At 40.6% G+C, this 16946-nt stretch overlaps 1 protein-coding gene across 2 annotated transcripts; it reads left to right on the forward strand.

The window, feature by feature from the left end:
• The first annotated feature begins 182 nt into the window (after nucleotides 1–182).
• Nucleotides 183–16706, forward strand: UBA2 (ubiquitin like modifier activating enzyme 2). 2 transcript variants are annotated; one of them, XM_053987435.1, is made up of 17 exons: nucleotides 183–342; nucleotides 3832–3915; nucleotides 4186–4256; nucleotides 5381–5445; nucleotides 5872–5972; nucleotides 6118–6239; nucleotides 6893–6960; nucleotides 9287–9408; nucleotides 10181–10280; nucleotides 10818–10978; nucleotides 11891–11984; nucleotides 12075–12187; nucleotides 12646–12801; nucleotides 13410–13506; nucleotides 14068–14173; nucleotides 14954–15090; nucleotides 16355–16706. In XM_053987435.1, exons 1-17 carry the CDS (start codon nucleotides 199–201, stop codon nucleotides 16561–16563), a joined length of 1950 nt encoding a protein of 649 aa, XP_053843410.1. In that variant the 5' UTR covers nucleotides 183–198; the 3' UTR covers nucleotides 16564–16706. The 2 variants fall into 2 exon arrangements, with proteins under 2 accessions (XP_053843410.1, XP_053843411.1); XM_053987436.1 differs by lacking the exon at nucleotides 183–342 and adding an exon at nucleotides 770–808.
• Nucleotides 16707–16946: the final 240 nt, after the last annotated feature.

The raw sequence follows: 16946 nt of genomic DNA on the forward strand, positions 1-16946 counted from the left end.
TCTCCTGTTGCACCCGGAGTGCGGGGCCTGTCCGGCGGCAGCGGGGCTCGAACCCGCGGCTCTCCGGCCCCGCCCCGCCGCGGCTTTCCCGGGCAGCGCGGGCTCCTCCGGGGCGGCAGGGGGCGCTGCGCGCGCGCGGGCGGCGCTCTGCCCCGGCGGGCCCGTGAGGAGGCGCGCGGAGCCGCCGCCGTGTCCGTCATGGCGGCGGCGCTGTCGGGGCCGCTGCGCCCCGAGCTGGCCCAGGCCGTGTCCCAGGCGCGGGTCCTGGTGGTGGGGGCCGGCGGCATCGGCTGCGAGCTGCTCAAGAACCTGGTGCTCACCGGCTTCAGCAGCATTTACGTGGTGCGGGTCGATGCCGGGGAGGGGGCCGGGGCGCTCCGGGGCGGGCGGGGGGAGGCCGAGCCCGGGGCCGCGGGTGCCGCTCGGCGGAGGCGCGGTGCCGGCGGGGCCGCTCCGCCGCCGCGGTGTGCGCGCGGTTTCAGAGCGCCCGGGCCCGCCAAAGCCGCCGCGGGGCCGCCGGGCCGGGGCGCCACAAAGGGGCCGAGGCCTGCGCGCCATCGCCGCCCCCCCTCAGCCCGGGCTCCCGCCGGGCGCGGGAGCTCCTCCTTCCCCCGCCGAGGTCAGGCCGCCTTCCTGGCAAGGCCGTGCATCTCCGCGAGCCCGCGGATGGAACCGCCCGGGAGGCCGCGCTGTGCCGCGCTTGCTGCCCGGCGATATCCTGAAAGTCTTTAGTTTTGCCGAGTGCCGCCTTTGCCCGTGCTGGGGGTGATGGGCCGGTGATGAATTGCAGGAGAAACCCCCGGGAGAGGTGAACTGTGCTTTCAGAGCCCGGGCTGTAAAGCCGTCAGTGCGGGCGCTTCCCGCGGGCTCGTGCTTTCACTTTTGCTTCCAGATATTAATCTGTGAATGCGTACGGGAGGGGCAGATGTGAGAGAGCAGTAATGAAAAAGAGGTAGAGAGAAATACTGTTGGTGAAACTATGATTGCCTGGTGTCCAGACCCTTATTGGCTTCTTATTGTAGTAAAGAAGAGCATATGGTTTTAAATCCAGCTAGAGCATAGGTCTGTTTCCTTCAGTACCTTTTTACTGGCGTGCCCAGGAGTCCCATCTGAGAGTTTTGAGTGACAGGTTGTGAGGAGTTTGGGTCTGCAGTCAGACTTGTGGAGCAGAGCAGCTCATATCTAAAATCGTATCAGCTTCTAGAAGAAAACAGTTACTGGTTTCCCTTGTTATTCTTACAGCTTGGGCTTTCCTACTGGAATGCTTTTTAAACTTGTAGAATATGTTTAATTCCAAATTTTCCTTTTGGTTTGAGAGCTATCCAATTTGAACATTGCACCAGGGAAATAAATAACTGCAGAGGAGTGGAAGCCTTTTTGGCACTGGTGCTCTCTTTTTCCCCCCCTACTTTGCTGTGTCAGTTATGTATTCCTGCAGTCCATTATAGCAGAGCTTAAAGCTCCTGATTTTCCACTTAGTCATTAGGCATAAATCTCATCGGGGTGTGCTTATTGTTTCCCTTGTTATAGTTTGGGGGTTGGCTTTGCCTTTCCAGGATGACTTGGGGGAGCTCCATTAACTTCAATACATGTTGGGTCTATCTTCATATGACAGTTGGCAGTTGCTGGCAGTGTTTTATGCAAGACATAATGTTTTGATAACATAGGGAACCGGTGGGTACAAGACAGGGTGAGCGCAAAAGAAGACTTGTTACACAAAGAGGGAATTTGCTATTTACAAAATAAATTGGTTTTGTCAACATTTGTGATATTGTTGAATTTTCCTCGGTTATTAAATATTAACAAACTTGAACGTCTGAAAATACTTTTTATAAGTAAGTTGTGATTTCTTTAAAATAATATGAATACTAAAATAAAATCAGTAGTTTTGAATACCAGACAACTAACTAATATGACTTATGTATAGTGTTGAAAGGCATACCCTTGCCCTATGAATGAAGAACAAAACTATGTTTTTTCAGGATCCAGGTCTGAATTAAGAACATGAGTAAATGTTGTTAAGCTATGATGCCTTTTCTTCCAGGTTACCAAAATGGGAACAGTGTAGTTGTCTGATAAGTGAGCTGTTAAATTCTCATCATTCTTAGGTAGACTGAAGCTTCTGTTGAGGTCTAGTGGTTTCAGGTTTTCTCTCTGGAGAACTCTCTTTGCTCCCTTTAATGCTGTAATTCTTGTTCTCAGCAGGAGCTGATGTTGCTTGTCATCCTCTCCAGTTGAAATAGTCAAAGCTTTCTAGGTAGTGAAGGTTTTAACAGAGTTTTGCACTTTATTGTTTTCCCTTGAAGTTCTTGGGCTTTCTGGCTTTGGACTGAGCAAGCTTTCTGTGTGTGTCTTTTGAGGAAGGAACAGAGGTAGAAATGTGAATGATGCAAATACTATTTTCATGAAAAGAGACAAGGCCATGGGTAGTTACTGTGATACAGTGGTAGGAATGTTTAACAGCTCTATAATATATTTTCAAAATGTTGTATCTTTTGTTTGCTTTATATCCACTGGTGTTTTTTTTTTTAACTGTTTAAATAAAACTCTGTAGCTATTGCAGTTTTTAGTATGTTAAAACTTAGTCCTTCAATTGAAAATATTCCCTTCAGAGAAGAGGTGATTAATCCTGGGGTTTAGATCTCTCATGCAGAGGATGTTCACTGAGTGTGTACCATGCTTTTTTTCGTAATTCAGGTTTGGTTAATGAAGTCAGAAGCGTGTGACAACACTCTGAGTACATCACATTTAAACTTCACACTGCACAGTCAGTCTGAGAGTGCTCTCTGGGTAGCTGAACGTGCTGCTGTGCTGAGTATTTCAGCATTACCTGGGGGAATTTGGGAGAAATATTTCATATATCTCTGAAATAGCTCAGAAAAACTCTCACTCTCCTCATTAAAATGTTAAAGATGGGAGAAGACTTCTAAGAAGAGTTGTTGATCAAAGAAACTTTAATTGCACAAAAAGTAGTGGTAACAAAGCTAGGAATAAATGTCAAAGTTGTGGTTAAATCTTGTTAATTCTTGTGGGGGCTAAAGATACTGGAATTTAGGCTATGACTGTGTATATAATAATAAATAGAAACAGCTGTTAGGGGAATTGCAGTCATGGCATCCTTTGTGCTCTGTGCTGTATGTTTTTAAACATTTTGATTGTGTGATTTGATTTCTATTTTTATCAGTGGACTTCACAATTTGTTAATGTGCACTTAGGCAGTTAGTCCTGGGGACAGGCAGTAAAAGCTTTTCCCCTGCAGTGTGTGTGTAAGATGGCTGTGCAGCCCTTGATTTACTGATTCAGGTGCTTAAAGCCATGCTCTGTAAAGTGGAAGGACCAGTTGGTTTGGAGCAGCCTTTCCTGGGCCTGGGGGAAGCAGGAGCCAGGGCTCAGGGTGGGCGGTGCAGGGAGAGGCTGGCTGGACCTGTCTCGATGGATTTCTGCATTTTCCCACCTGAGCTTGTGCTGTGCTCCTCAGGAATTGCTGCTAAAATCTTCATCCTGCGCAAGCAGAAGCATTGGTGTTGACTTTCTGCTCGCTGCTGTGGGGGTGCATTTTCAGCAGGGGCTCTCTGCAGAAAGTTTGTTCTCATGTAGCCCTGCACTTTTGTCATGGTCAGCAATCATTGATAACGTGTGGATTCCTGAAGATAATTAGGTGACCACTTGTGCCTCTTCAGTTGCTGTAGGTCTGATGTGACACCTGAAAGGTCCGAGAAGGGGTCTGTAAAGTTTCTGCATTTTGGCCAACTGTCTTTTCTTCAAACTGTGTTAATGGTTTTGTTCCTTTTTTTCCTATGAAAGTAAAATGCCTCTCTTGTGTGTTTATAGATTGATTTGGATACTATTGATGTCAGCAATCTCAACAGACAGTTTCTGTTTCAGAAGAAACATGTTGGAAGATCAAAATCACAGGTGAGGAAAAAGTCAAAGCTCAAGCCTCATTACTCAGTATTATTTTATGGATAGTGCTAGAAGCATGTCACAATTTATTTTCTGCTGGGAGGAGGTAAGTGTTGGTTGGCTGATCATGGCTATCCACAACATTTCATTATTAAAGTATTTAAATCTCTTAAGGTAGTCAACTTACTCGATACACAGCTGGTATCAAGTCTGTCTTTCAGAAGGAAGGAAGAAATAATAAGTCTTTTTTTTGTTTTCTTTTTTTTTTTGTTTTGTTTCTAGGTTGCCAAGGAAAGCGTGTTACAGTTTTGTCCAGAAGCTAATATTATAGCTTACCATGATAGCATCATGAAGTATGTTTGGTTTTAAGCTCTAATTACATGTTTGATTTGCAAGTACTGTGTTATTTAAATGCTATAATGGTGTGCTTTAAGGTATTTTACAAAGCTTCCTCAGTAAGGAGAAGTAGCTGTAAATGTGAACTACCACACACTTGAGTGGGAGTGTGGCTTTTGCATGGGTTTTAAGCTCTGGTAGTAAGCTGTAGTTATTTGTTTGTGTCTGTTTTTCATTTTATTGGCAACATTTGCCATATGACTTTCTACTCTGTAAGGATGTCCTCATGTCTTGAGCAATAATTAAATTAAGAGACATGTGACTCTTGAGTCTGTGATTTAAAAAATTAAGTCTTTTGTGTGTGTGGAGGTAACTGTCATTTATATATGCCCCAAGCTGGTGAAATTTAGTCTTTATGATCTGCAACCAATGAGTAAGTAGAGTACAAGATTATGTAGAGTTCCATTAGCAGTTCCCCATGTTTTCATTTATATTTGCCCCAGTTTCTAAAAAAATGAATATTCTGTACCATGGAGGTTTGAATTCTGATGTTGCTATTAGCCAGTGAAACACTGACTCACTGCATCCTCCTCCTGAAACTGTTAATCCTGTTTCCTCTTTTCTCTCTCTTCTCATCCACCTTCTTCTTTAAGTCAGAAGAATGCAACATAAAGATAACTGAAGTGTCAGGATTTAAGGTCCCATGTGCTGGCTCCTCAGGGTATGGCCACACAGTCAAACCAATGGAGCTAACACAGCACAATGAATTACGCACAGTCTGATGAGCTGTGGTAATTACAGTGTGCATGTTTTAGCTACAGCTGATGGTTTTTAAGGTCAGTTACCACAGCTCAGCCAATTTGCTCATTAGGTCAGAGTAGTTTAATCACTTTCCCTTGTCTGCTCGTTTCATTGGTCAAATTAGTACTAATTGCAGTAGCTTCCTTCCAGCAGCATAAAATTCATGCTTTCACCCAGCTTTAAAGTGGGCAGAAGACAAATGGGGCAGTTAAAGAGTAGCTAAATTGATAAGATGTGTCATTTATCACACGAACATCGGTTGCATGTGTAGAGTTTCTGTTGTGCAGTAATAACCAACAGTTGGATGTGCCATTTGAAATGTTGTTTTTGTTTTCCATAGCCCTGACTATAACGTAGAGTTCTTCCGCCAGTTTACGTTGGTTATGAATGCTCTGGATAACAGAGGTGAAGTTTCCACTACGATTTTATATTGCAGATATTGCTTGTTCCTTGCTGCAGTGTTGTTCGAATAACAAGTATCCTCCTAACCCATCTGCAGTTGGACTAAGCCTCGTGTGCTTTGCTAGAAACTTGAAGGGGTGGTTAGTGCTTCTGCAGGTGTCCTGAAAGGAAATGTGCACTGTTAATTGCTGCTCCATGGGAACTGCTGGGTACGGTGTAGCTGTAGTCAGCTGAGTTTGCTGTGTTTATTAATGTCCATGTATCTTGTGAGAATGGGAAACTGGGCTTTGTGAAAATGGTGTAGTGCTCTATAGAGAAACAAGGTATATTAAAGATAAGTTCATACGATGCTAGTTTGAATTTGGAGATGGAAAACTTTTTTTTTCTTAACTATTCAATTTTTTTCTTTTAAACCCTCTTGATTTGCAGCTGCCCGTAACCATGTGAACAGGATGTGTCTGGCCGCTGATATTCCTCTTATAGAGAGTGGAACTGCAGGCTACCTTGGACAAGTAACTGTTATCAAAAAGGTTAGGTGGGGTGTCACTCTTGTCATTGGCTATTTTAGACAACAGGGAGTGGGTGTTTGGAGATAGAGTTGCAGTTCATCCGTTAATAGCCCAAACGATCAGTAGCCTTCTCAGAGTGACAAGTAAATGCTTCATTTTTCACCAGGGAGTGACAGAATGCTATGAATGTCAGCCTAAACCAACTCAGAAAACTTTCCCAGGCTGCACAATCCGAAATACGCCCTCAGAGCCTATCCATTGCATTGTGTGGGCCAAGTATTTGTTCAAGTAAGTGACTTTTTTAAAGAAACAGGTACTGTGGTTCATTCTTTTGGTTTCTAAACATACAGAGAAAGAAAGAAAATTGACACACTTTAAAAAATTATTATAATGGATTTTTAATTCATTTTAAATTGATTTAGATGGATTATGGTGAAAACCTCCAGTTCCTTGACCTGGGTTCTGGGGTGGTTATAAAGATGGAAGGTTGATTCGTATTGAGGCCTTGCTCTAATAGCACAAAAAATCTGGCAGAGTAGTTTGGCACAGCAGTGTAGGTTGAGGTTGCTTTATTCTTCATCTTTGTATGAAGTAAGCACATTTTTCAGTTTAATGCATGTTTTAACAAGTTTGTTGGAATCTTGGATATCCCAGAGGTTCTAAAAATGCATTTAGTACTGCAGTGTAAATATTAGGCTGAATATTGGGTGAGCTACTGAGTGAGTTATACAGAAAACTGTTTTGCTGAATTCATTTTTGTATTGGGCATTTTGTGTTGTCCATGTAAGTCCACCTGTGATGAATCTCAGCATTTTAAAAAGCAATGTATGAAGTGGCAATCTGTCTGAAAGCAAGAATCATAAAATGATCATAAAAGAATCATTAGCAAATATATGACTCTTTAACCACATATGCTGTTGTTGTTCTTAATTGTTATATAGCCAGTTGTTTGGAGAAGAAGATGCTGATCAAGAAGTCTCACCTGACAGAGCTGATCCTGAAGCTGCCTGTGAGTGTGATATAAGCTGGTGGCTTACCCTGTTGCTGAAATGTTCTGTTTCAGAGATTACAACTCCTTTCTGTACATTTCTTAAGGTTAGAGAGTTCAGATCAATTTTCTTTAAGGAAGATTCTGTTTCTGGCCTCTGGGAGGCTTTTATTTTGAACAGAGTACTGAGTGATACTTGTAGTCACTCTGCATTTCCCACTCCTAGCTGAGGGTTTGCAAGGAACTTCAGGAATTGTGTGTGAGCTCTTCTAGGCTGCAACACTTTAGCATTAATCTGCATAGGAAATATGTCCATTTTGAGTTATATTTTTATAGCTACTCAGTATTTTTCTGTAAGGACAGTAATCATAGTTATTATGAGGTGAATAAGCATCATTGTTGGTTGCTTCTTTTGGATCCTTTGATAGATGAATGGACTTGGGAGGGGGAGCTTAGAGGATCCTCCGACTCTTCAAATTCTTTGAACATCAGATAGTAATCACTGGACAGATTGTTCCTACAGGAAGTGCAGAATGAAATAGATGAGTCTTAAAAAGAGTGGCGATATAAAGTCACTTCAAACAATGGCTGCTGAAGTAGTTGACAGGTAGCAAATGCAATGCCACTTATTGAAGTAAGGACAGCAGGGCAGTTACAGGAGTGCTGAGCTGGAGCCCGGTGTCTGCAGTGACAGACTGCCCATGGTCAGGGGCTGCAGTCACACGGGGGTGGCAGTGTCCAGGTTTGACCCCAGCTGGCAGCTCGGCACCGCACAGCTCTCGCTCATTGCCCTGCCCAGAGCAGGGAGAGCCACACAAAAAGTGAACCTCACAGGCTGGGGTAAGAACAGCTAATAATGGAAACAAATATGTTATACTATTGATCATAACTGGAATAAAGAGAGGGGAAATAAAACTCCAGACAAACAAGTGACGCAGTTGCTGACTGCCTGCTGGCCAGTGGATGCTCAGCCAGTCCCCAGGCTGAGATCAGCCCCTCCCAGCCAACTCCCCCAGTTTATGTGCTGAGTAGGATGTTCTGAGGTCTGGAATATCCCTGTGGCCAGTTCAGGTCAGCTGTCCTGGCTCTGCTCCGTCCCAGCTCCTTGTGCTCCTGCTCACTGGCAGAGCACAGGAAACTGAAAAGTCCTTAACTTGGAGTAACCTCTTGGCAACAGCTGAAACATCAGCAGTGTGTTACCAACATTATTCTCATGCAGAATCCCAACCACAGCACCAGATCACCTACTAGAAAGAAAATGAACTCTTTCCCAGCCCAAACCAGGACATCCAGGGGAGAGTTAATGCAACATTTATAAGGGAAGTCATGCCCAGCACGGTTCTGTGGGTTTGTGGAAGGAATCAGCAAGCCTGTGCAGAGTGTGTCTGGTTTAGGCTGTTCTGAATGTCCAGGGGGCAGATCCAAAAACTGTTGAGTGGAACCTGAGGGACATAAACAGCCAAGGGGACAAAAAAAGGCTGAAGATCCTGAAGTGGATAAACTACTTGAATGATAAAGATAAATGGTGATTAGAGGAATCTCAGATGGGAGATGTGTATTGTTCAGCACAGATGATTAGGCAAAGTCACTCAGAGTAAAAAAGATGAGGACTAACTGCAAAAAGTAGTAGAAAGCTTCACAGAACAGAATGACTGGGCAATGATAGATGAGGCAGATAAATATGAAATAATGCAAATGATGCATTGGTGAAAGGGGGGAAACATTCCCAAATTTACGCATAAAGTGCTGCTCTCTGAGTTGATTTTTCTCAATGAGTTAGTCAAGACGTTAATAGATAGTTCTGTAAAAACATCAACCTGATTATTAGAAATCTTGATAGCAATTGTTGGATATGACTGGGAAAGAAAGAAAATTATTAGCATCTTTATAGAGGATTTGTTCGTTTAAAAAGAAACAGAGATAGGAAACTGATTTTTTTTGTTGCTGTTGATTGTTTTCAAATCCCAACCAAACTAAGACTCTTTAGCCAGAAAAGAGACTATACAAGGGGGTGTTAAGACATTTCTGAAGTAGCAATATTATGTGGAGAAAATTAGTGGGAAGCAATTGTTCATTTTTCTGCCAATAAAGGAGTCGGGTGATACCAAGTTAAATCTGTGAGTTGCAGTTTCAGAGGCAAAGAGGAGCAAGCACACTGTGCCTAATTCAGCTTTTGTCAGGTGCAATAAAGCCATTTTATGCTACCTGCATAATTTTGGTAATTTACTCTGGGGGTAATATTTGGATGGGATTCTTTTTTTTATTTTCTTTTTTTATTTTTTTTTTCTATTTTTTTTTTCTTTTTTTTTTTTTTTATTTAAAATATTGGTTGCCACTTTGTTAATAGGGGAGCCAGCAGAAGCAGAAGCCAGAGCACTAGCATCCAATGAAGATGGTGAGATTAAACGTGTTTCAACTAAGGAGTGGGCTAAATCCACTGGCTATGATCCAGTTAAACTTTTTACTAAGGTATCTTCTTTACCCCACATAAATGTCTTTATTTGAAATGTATGAGGTGCTGTAAGGTTAAATCAAACTCGAGCTTGGACATTTAATGCTAGCCATCAATTATGTGATTGTGTTGTGACATCCACCAGTTTTGCTGTTGTGTTGGTCTCTTGCAACATTTGCTTGTTTTAAGGATTCCATCTGCATCTGTGGAGATGGCTGCAGCAGCCTGGCCACTCTGTGCAGACAAAACTCCATTGCAATTACTTTTAATGGGAAAGGACCTCTGGAATTGCACTGGGCATAATCAGAGCCAAACTGAGGACCTAAAAGCTGTCAGTCATCTGTGCATTATCAGGCTCTGGCATAAGAAAAAACAAACTGATTTAGGAGTTTTTGTTCTAAATACTGAAAGTGGATAAATAGAGGAAATGAGCTTGAATGTAATGTTCATAGATAGTAATAACTTCTTTGGAAATTCATTGGCATGTTCATTCACTTGTCTCAGAGAGGGCATACAAAGAACTGTAGGGGTGGCTTCAGTAGACAGGTAAACCACTGTTAGAGCTACTGTTTCTTTATTTTTCACTTTACTCATCCCCAGATTAATCAGAGCTATATCTGCTCTATGCAGTGAGTGTTAGAGAGTAGGGAATAAGATTGTAGAATCTGTTTTTATGTAGTTGAAAATACTGTCAAGGAGAAAATCAAAACCTCATCAATGTAATGCTGATTTTTCAGTGTCTTTTTTCCCCCCCTTTCATTTGATTTTTTTTTTTTTCATATTTCCTAGCTTTTCAAAGATGACATTAGATATCTGCTGACAATGGATAAGCTGTGGAGGAAAAGAAAGCCTCCAGTGCCATTGGACTGGGCTGAGGTACAAAAGCAAGGTAACTGTCCCTCCTTCTACTGTACATTTGTAAATAATACCTGCTTTTTATTAATGCATCTCTGTGATATGTACATTTTTTTACTGCCACAGTTGAGATCTGATAATGAACATACTAATTCTTTACACTTCATGAAGATTTCAAATTTTTCTGTATATAGACAACGCTTTTTCTAAGACTGTTTTGCAGTTGTTGTTTTAGATGCTCAGTATTGGCTGTAGAAAATACACATTTAACCAAATTATGTCAGTTTATTCTAGGACACCTTACTGTAAGCACTTATAAGATTTATCTCTGAAAGTTGTTTGATTGAAAATTTACGTTTGCTGTAATTTGTGCATGTTTATGATATCATAGCTATAGTTGCAGTTTTAAATGCAGATTTGTTATAAAATGTTTGGGCTGCTGTAGGTTAAGGATATTGTTCTTCAATTTGGAAAATACTGAATTCTGCTGAAATTGGAAAGTTATTTGAGAGAACTTCTGTGGAACTTACAAATATTCCTGATCTTACTTTTTTTCTCTTTTTCCCCAAAGAGCAAAAAATACCTGACCAGCAGAATGAGAGCTCTGCAGTGCTGAAGGATCAGCAGGTTCTCAATGTCAGGAGCTATGCAGACCTGTTTTCAAAGAGTGTTAAAACCCTGAGTCTTCACCTGGCTGAGAAGGCTGATGGAGAAGCACTTATATGGGATAAGGTTAGTTTGCCATTTATAAACTCTACGTGTGTAATACAAGTATTAGTTGAGCTAATTCAGTTTCCTTCCAAAATGATACTACTTAGAACAAAACTATCTGGCACCTTATGGAAACAGTTTCCATATGTAAACATATATATTCTTTAAACACTATATTGTGTAACTCACTGAGGGTAAGGATTAACTGCTGGTGTGAATAACTTAATTCAACAAATTCTCCAGCTCCTAAAAGCACAAATTCACAAGTATTTGTTGTGTTTTGATTTTTTAAAATATTTAAATAATGCAACTTCATTTTTCTCTTCTTATCTGTCTCCAAAACATGCTCTTAGCCAGGTGTCAGTAGCTGGGGTTTTACTGAGGTTATGAGCAATCAGCTGATGATGGGTATGCAATACAAGTTCTGTTGAAGAAGACAGTAATTTTCTCTTTTATCCCCATACACTTCCAGTCACTTCCAGTCAGTTGTCATTCGACACAAGAAAAAGTAGTCTGTAAATGGGGGGGGGGGGGGCAAAATATTAAAATATTGCTATGACTAATAGTACAAATACTTCTCTCTAAAACACCCAGTGTTTGAAACTGATGCAGAGTTAAAATTCAATGTAGAAAATGTTTGAAACATTGTAAGACTTAGGATTTAAACATTTTTATAATGTACAAGGCATTTTATTAGTATGCATATACTAATTTGCTACTAAAATACATGTTTAGAAACTGTAGTTAGTATTTAAAGTACTACTGCTCTGAGTACATCATCTGAAAGAGGAAGCATATTGACTTTGAAATGGAATTTTGTACAGAATTTTTTTTTTAAATTCTGTTTTTTATGGTCTTAGGAAGCATGTGTTGCAAACTCATTCCAATGAGTAATCTGATTTTTAAATGCTTCTTGTATTAACTTCTTTTTAGGATGACCCTTCTGCCATGGATTTTGTCACTGCTGCTGCAAACCTCAGGATGCATGTTTTTGGAATGAATATGAAGAGCAAATTTGATATCAAGTGTAAGGATAAAATGTAACATTGTTTTATTTAAGTGCAATCTTCTTGTTTTCGTCTGCTGTTAAAAATCTGCATACTGGTTTGTTTTGCAGCAATGGCAGGAAATATTATCCCAGCTATAGCTACTACCAATGCAGTGATAGCTGGGCTGATAGTGCTGGAGGGTTTGAAGATTTTATCGGGGAAAATAGATCAGTGTAGAACGGTAAGTGGGAATAAAATACTTTTGCTTTCTTGCTATTTATTATTTGTTTTAAAGTTACATTTAACATTTTTTCACTATTGTGTAGTTTTACTGTCCCTCACTTGTTGCTTCAGTAGATTCTGAATATGCTGGGAACTTTCAGTCACAATGAAGAGAGAAGTGCAGGTCTTAAGGAGCAATACATTCCTATGAGTTAATAAAAATTTGCTGCTGGATGTGAGAGAGAAGCAGGCTGCCATCCCTTGCAGTGTGGTTGTTTGGTGTTAGAGCTGTTGGCAGGAGATGCTCAGTCAGCACGGGCTGCACTGGTTGTGTGAGACTCCTGCTCAGCAGGCACAGCAGAGAGGATTAGGAAAGAGGACAGCCTGTCAGACCAGGACAAGAAATCTGCAGGAAAACAGGCTTTAGACATGCTGGTAACTACAGAATAACCTGATTTCCTCTTGTCTGTCCTCAAGATTTTTCTGAACAAGCAGCCAAATCCCAGGAAGAAGCTATTGGTTCCTTGTGCTTTGGATCCACCAAATCCCAATTGTTATGTATGTGCAAGTAAGCCAGAAGTGACTGTGAAACTTAACACACACAAAGTTACTGTGTTGACACTCCAGGATAAGGTAAATCTTGAGCTACAGTTACAGCTTTCATTTTGAATCTAATACTGCAAATTATTAAAATTAGGTATTTGCTGTATATTATATATGTATAGTATAGTATAGTATATATGTATAGTATACTATACAATATATACAGTATATTTTGACCTAGCATCTCCTATTTATATTTACTCTACATTTCTCTCAGCTACAAGAGGATATGATTAGCCAATATGCTTCTTGCCCATGTGTGTTCTATGTCTTGTGAAAGAATGTTTGCATTTTGTGAATTTTGGTGGTTTTAAAGCCTATTCATATCTGAGAGCATAAAAACAAAATTTGCATTTCAGTTGAAAGTTCAGTAGCTACATTACAGTTGTCACAATTGATTTGTAATTCTGTCATTTTATGAAGTATTCTAAAAAAGTTTCTAGCTTATATGAACCTCTAAGTATCAGACCTCAAAAATATAATAATTTTGTTTGTGGAAATGAACAAAAAAGTATAGGCTTTCAGTAGATGCCTGAAAATGAGCCAGAATAATTAAATCAACATAATTAAGGGTTCTTTTTTTAATAAATCTTTTTAAGTCAGAGATCGAATATATTTTAATATATTTGTATTTTCAGATACTGAAGGAAAAATTTGCTATGGTAGCACCAGATGTACAAATAGATGATGGAAAGGGAACTATCCTGATCTCTTCAGAAGAAGGTGAAACAGAAGGTATGTATGCTCCTGAGGGTTTGGGATAAGAGTACATAAACCCTTGGAAGAGACTCTACAGAGTAGGTGTATAGCAGATGTTGCAGTGCTCACCCTGTGGACAAGTATTTGAAGAGGACTGGGTTTGCAAGTGTTTTGAGTGGCTTGAGGATAGCCAGGGGTATTGTGTGCAAGCTGCATGTGCTGCTCAGCTTGCCTGCACACAGCACTGCTCAGCTGGGGTGTCAGGATTCCTTTCAGGAATAGATACCTGCCTGCAAGCCCCCTGCATTTGCTGGCTTGTAGACAGTGCTCTGTTCATGATGACAGAAAGCATCTCCAAAATGGTCCCAAATGCAGTAATTGTGAAGTGCTTGAACGTGATGGCATGAGGAGTAAATAAACATCATAAGCAGCTTTAACTCCTAATAGGCTTAAATATCAGCTTTTAATTTAAATATAGCTAACATGTGTTAATCCTGTGTTCCTACATAAAAGTTCTGGAGTACTCCATATTTATTCAGGTGTAAAGATCTTTCTATAAATAGCTCTTTACACTGCAGGTTTTTACTGTTTTTGTAGCAAATAACCACAGGAAATTATCAGACTTTGGAATTCGAAATGGCACTCGACTACAAGCAGATGATTTCCTCCAGGACTATACTCTGTTAATCAATGTGCTTCATAGGTAAGGATTCTGAAATAGAGATATTTTGTGTATATACACAGAATCGTTCCACGGGGAGTTTTTCACTCACAATTTAAATACATTAATGAAGTTCAAAGATGAAGCTGCTGAAAGGAAATATAGAGGCAAAAGAGGAATGGTTATTTTTTATGAAATTAAGTCGTTTGTTTGGTTTTGTTTTGTGTCTATTTTGTTGTAGTCTTGTTTTATGGGGTTTTGTTTTTTACAACAACAACTGAAAGAGGTTTATTTCAGTAATTTGTTGTTACACAACATAAGAATACATTGCAAAAACAAATTAATCTTTGGGACAACCAACAAGCAAGAAACTGGCATTTAAAAAAAAACCCTTACATTTAGAAAGGCAAAAAAACCCCAGCCTGCTAGGATAATAGATCCTCTGCCTGACTACCTGTGTTCAGAAGTCCCTCTGAGCTCGCTGGGGTGTGTATTTACCCCAGGTAAGTAATAGACATACACAGAAACTCAAACTGCATGTTCAGTGCAAGTAGGGCTGTGCTGTTAAGATAGAAAGGTAAGCTCAGGCAGTGGTTTTTCTCATTTCTAAGCATTTGGAGTTTGTAGCACTGGCTGGAATAGGGTTTAGGAACAGACAAAGCATAAATTATAAACGAGGATTGAACAGGACTTCCCTCTTTTTCGGTATGTTTTCTCATTCTGTCACAGATGCAGGGTGCTCTAATACTTGAATGGGTTTTTTTGTGTAAAAGACAGGATTTTATTTTCTGGCTGTTTAAAAGCACGTGTGTTTTTCTGCAGTGAAGATCTAGAAAAAGATGTAGAATTTGAAGTTGTTGGTGATACCCCTGAAAGAATTGGCCCTAAACCATCAGAACCAACATCCAGGAACATTAGCAATGGTAGTGATGATGGAGCACAACCCTCAACATCAACAGGTAATCAACAGTAATCAATATTAAACAAAACAGTCTTTCTCTAGTGCAGTCCTGTTAAAAGTTTTCCGTTGGGTGATATAACTTGGCCAATACACAGTAAAAGGCATTTAAGTTGCCTCTGTATATAACTAATACTAAATAGAAAAACGTATATTTACAATTTTTACAAAGAGCACAAAAACCACAGAAGTTTATAGTACATACACCTTGAAATTGTTATTTACCTGGTGTTCCTTTGCCTGTAAGATACGTGCACAGATTTAAGATGCAAAGTATGTAGTCCATTGCCTCCTGTTTGAGGGAAAACTAAATTTTAAGAGTATTGCTAAAATTTCCTCTGAATTGTATTAAAAATTGCATAATTTAACGTAATTAATAGTTTTTACAGTGAATTTGAGTTTAAGACCAAACAAAATCCACTAGATGTCTTGAAAGTTCACATTTGGTTCTCCCCTTTTTCATACTACCACTGTTATCCTTTAGCTCTGTAAGTCTGCTCACCCTTCACCTTCTCCCTCTCTTTGAGACTTCTCTCTCCTGGAATGTGGCCTCTCCTGGCATTCTGCTGAGTGCAGTAGGGAAAGGAAAGGCTGCTCTAGAGCTTGGTGTGTGCAAAACTTCTTTTCCCAACAACTGCTGCAGAGAGCAGCAATTCTTCTGCTTTGTACATGCAAAAAAAAAAAAGTCCTGCTAACTAATGCATTTCCCATTTTTTTGGCTTATTGCAGTATTTTCCACACCTGTAGTGAAGAAGGAATACCACTGTGAAAACCATATTTTATAGTAATTTCAGGGACATTTAAGATACACTTGTGTGGCTGTGGCAGTCTGGTCAGAGAAAGAGAAAGCTAGATAAGCTTTCCCATGAATTGGTCTGAGGGAGCTGGAGAGAAAGGATTGTAAACAGTCCACAGGTGTTTTTTAACAAGCTGTTTTCCCATAAGGATGTTTACCAAAAGGGTGGTTTCTTAATTAACCAATGGTGATGATGTTTTATTAAAGGACCAGTCAGGTCCACCTGTAGTGAACTAGAGTATAGAAAGGAATGGGTTCCTAATAAAATTATTATTAACCTTCTGAGAATGCATGGAGTGTGCATGCACTCATTCATCAGTGTCATTTCTGACTCAACGGTGACACTCTTGCAGTTGCATGGCAAAGAATGTGGATAAAGAACGCTCCAATTTTTACGTAGGGAAACTGGTTTGAGAGTAGACTGGATCCATTGCAGGATCCATTTGAGTCCCAAACACCTCTTTTGCAGCTCCAGAGCAGGAAGACGTGGTGATTGTTGACTCTGAGGACGAAGGTACTTCCAGCAACGCTGATGATGTGGAGAGCAAGAGCCGCAAGAGGAAGCTGGAGAAGGGCTGTGAGTGCGTGGGGGCCAAGAGATCGTGCACTGAGCAGGAGCAGGACGACCTCATGATTGTGGAGTCTGAGGATGAGGGGGCTTCCAGCAGCCTCGGGTAGGAGGAGAGCAGGAGCCACAAGAGGAAACTTGAAGAGAAAGGGTGCGAGTGCATCGGGGCGAAGAGCGTGTGCTGAGCTAAGAGCAAGATGAAGAGCATTTGGGGGAACCACCAAAGGCCCCTTGACAAAGTGATTCACATAATGTCATATGTCACATAATGTCACAGCAAATTGTGGTGGGATGTGAAAAATGTCCAGAACTAGACTAACTCTAAGGCCTTGGTTCAAAGTGGATACCAAATCGCTGGCTTAAATAATTTGTGTCTGTTTCTCTTGATGATAAATCTCTCGTATCAATAGACTCAAAGTTTTTTCCGTATTCCATATATTAAATGTAGTGGAAACATAGTCTATGAATACCTACAGATAAGTATTTACCTAAA

The sequence above is a fragment of the Vidua macroura genome, chromosome 11 (genome assembly GCF_024509145.1).
Source record: "Vidua macroura isolate BioBank_ID:100142 chromosome 11, ASM2450914v1, whole genome shotgun sequence".
Classification (NCBI taxonomy): Eukaryota; Metazoa; Chordata; class Aves; order Passeriformes; family Viduidae; genus Vidua; species Vidua macroura.

Bases quoted from the DNA above. Each gene is read 5' to 3' on its own strand.
- UBA2 (XM_053987435.1), top strand. From the start codon at position 199: ATGGCGGCGGCGCTGTCGGGGCCGCTGCGCCCCGAGCTGGCCCAGGCC. The intron at 10,979-11,890 runs GTTAGTTTGCCA...ACTTCTTTTTAG, and splicing joins AAGCACTTATATGGGATAAG to GATGACCCTTCTGCCATGGA. The intron at 15,091-16,354 runs GTAATCAACAGT...CCTCTTTTGCAG, and splicing joins ACAACCCTCAACATCAACAG to CTCCAGAGCAGGAAGACGTG.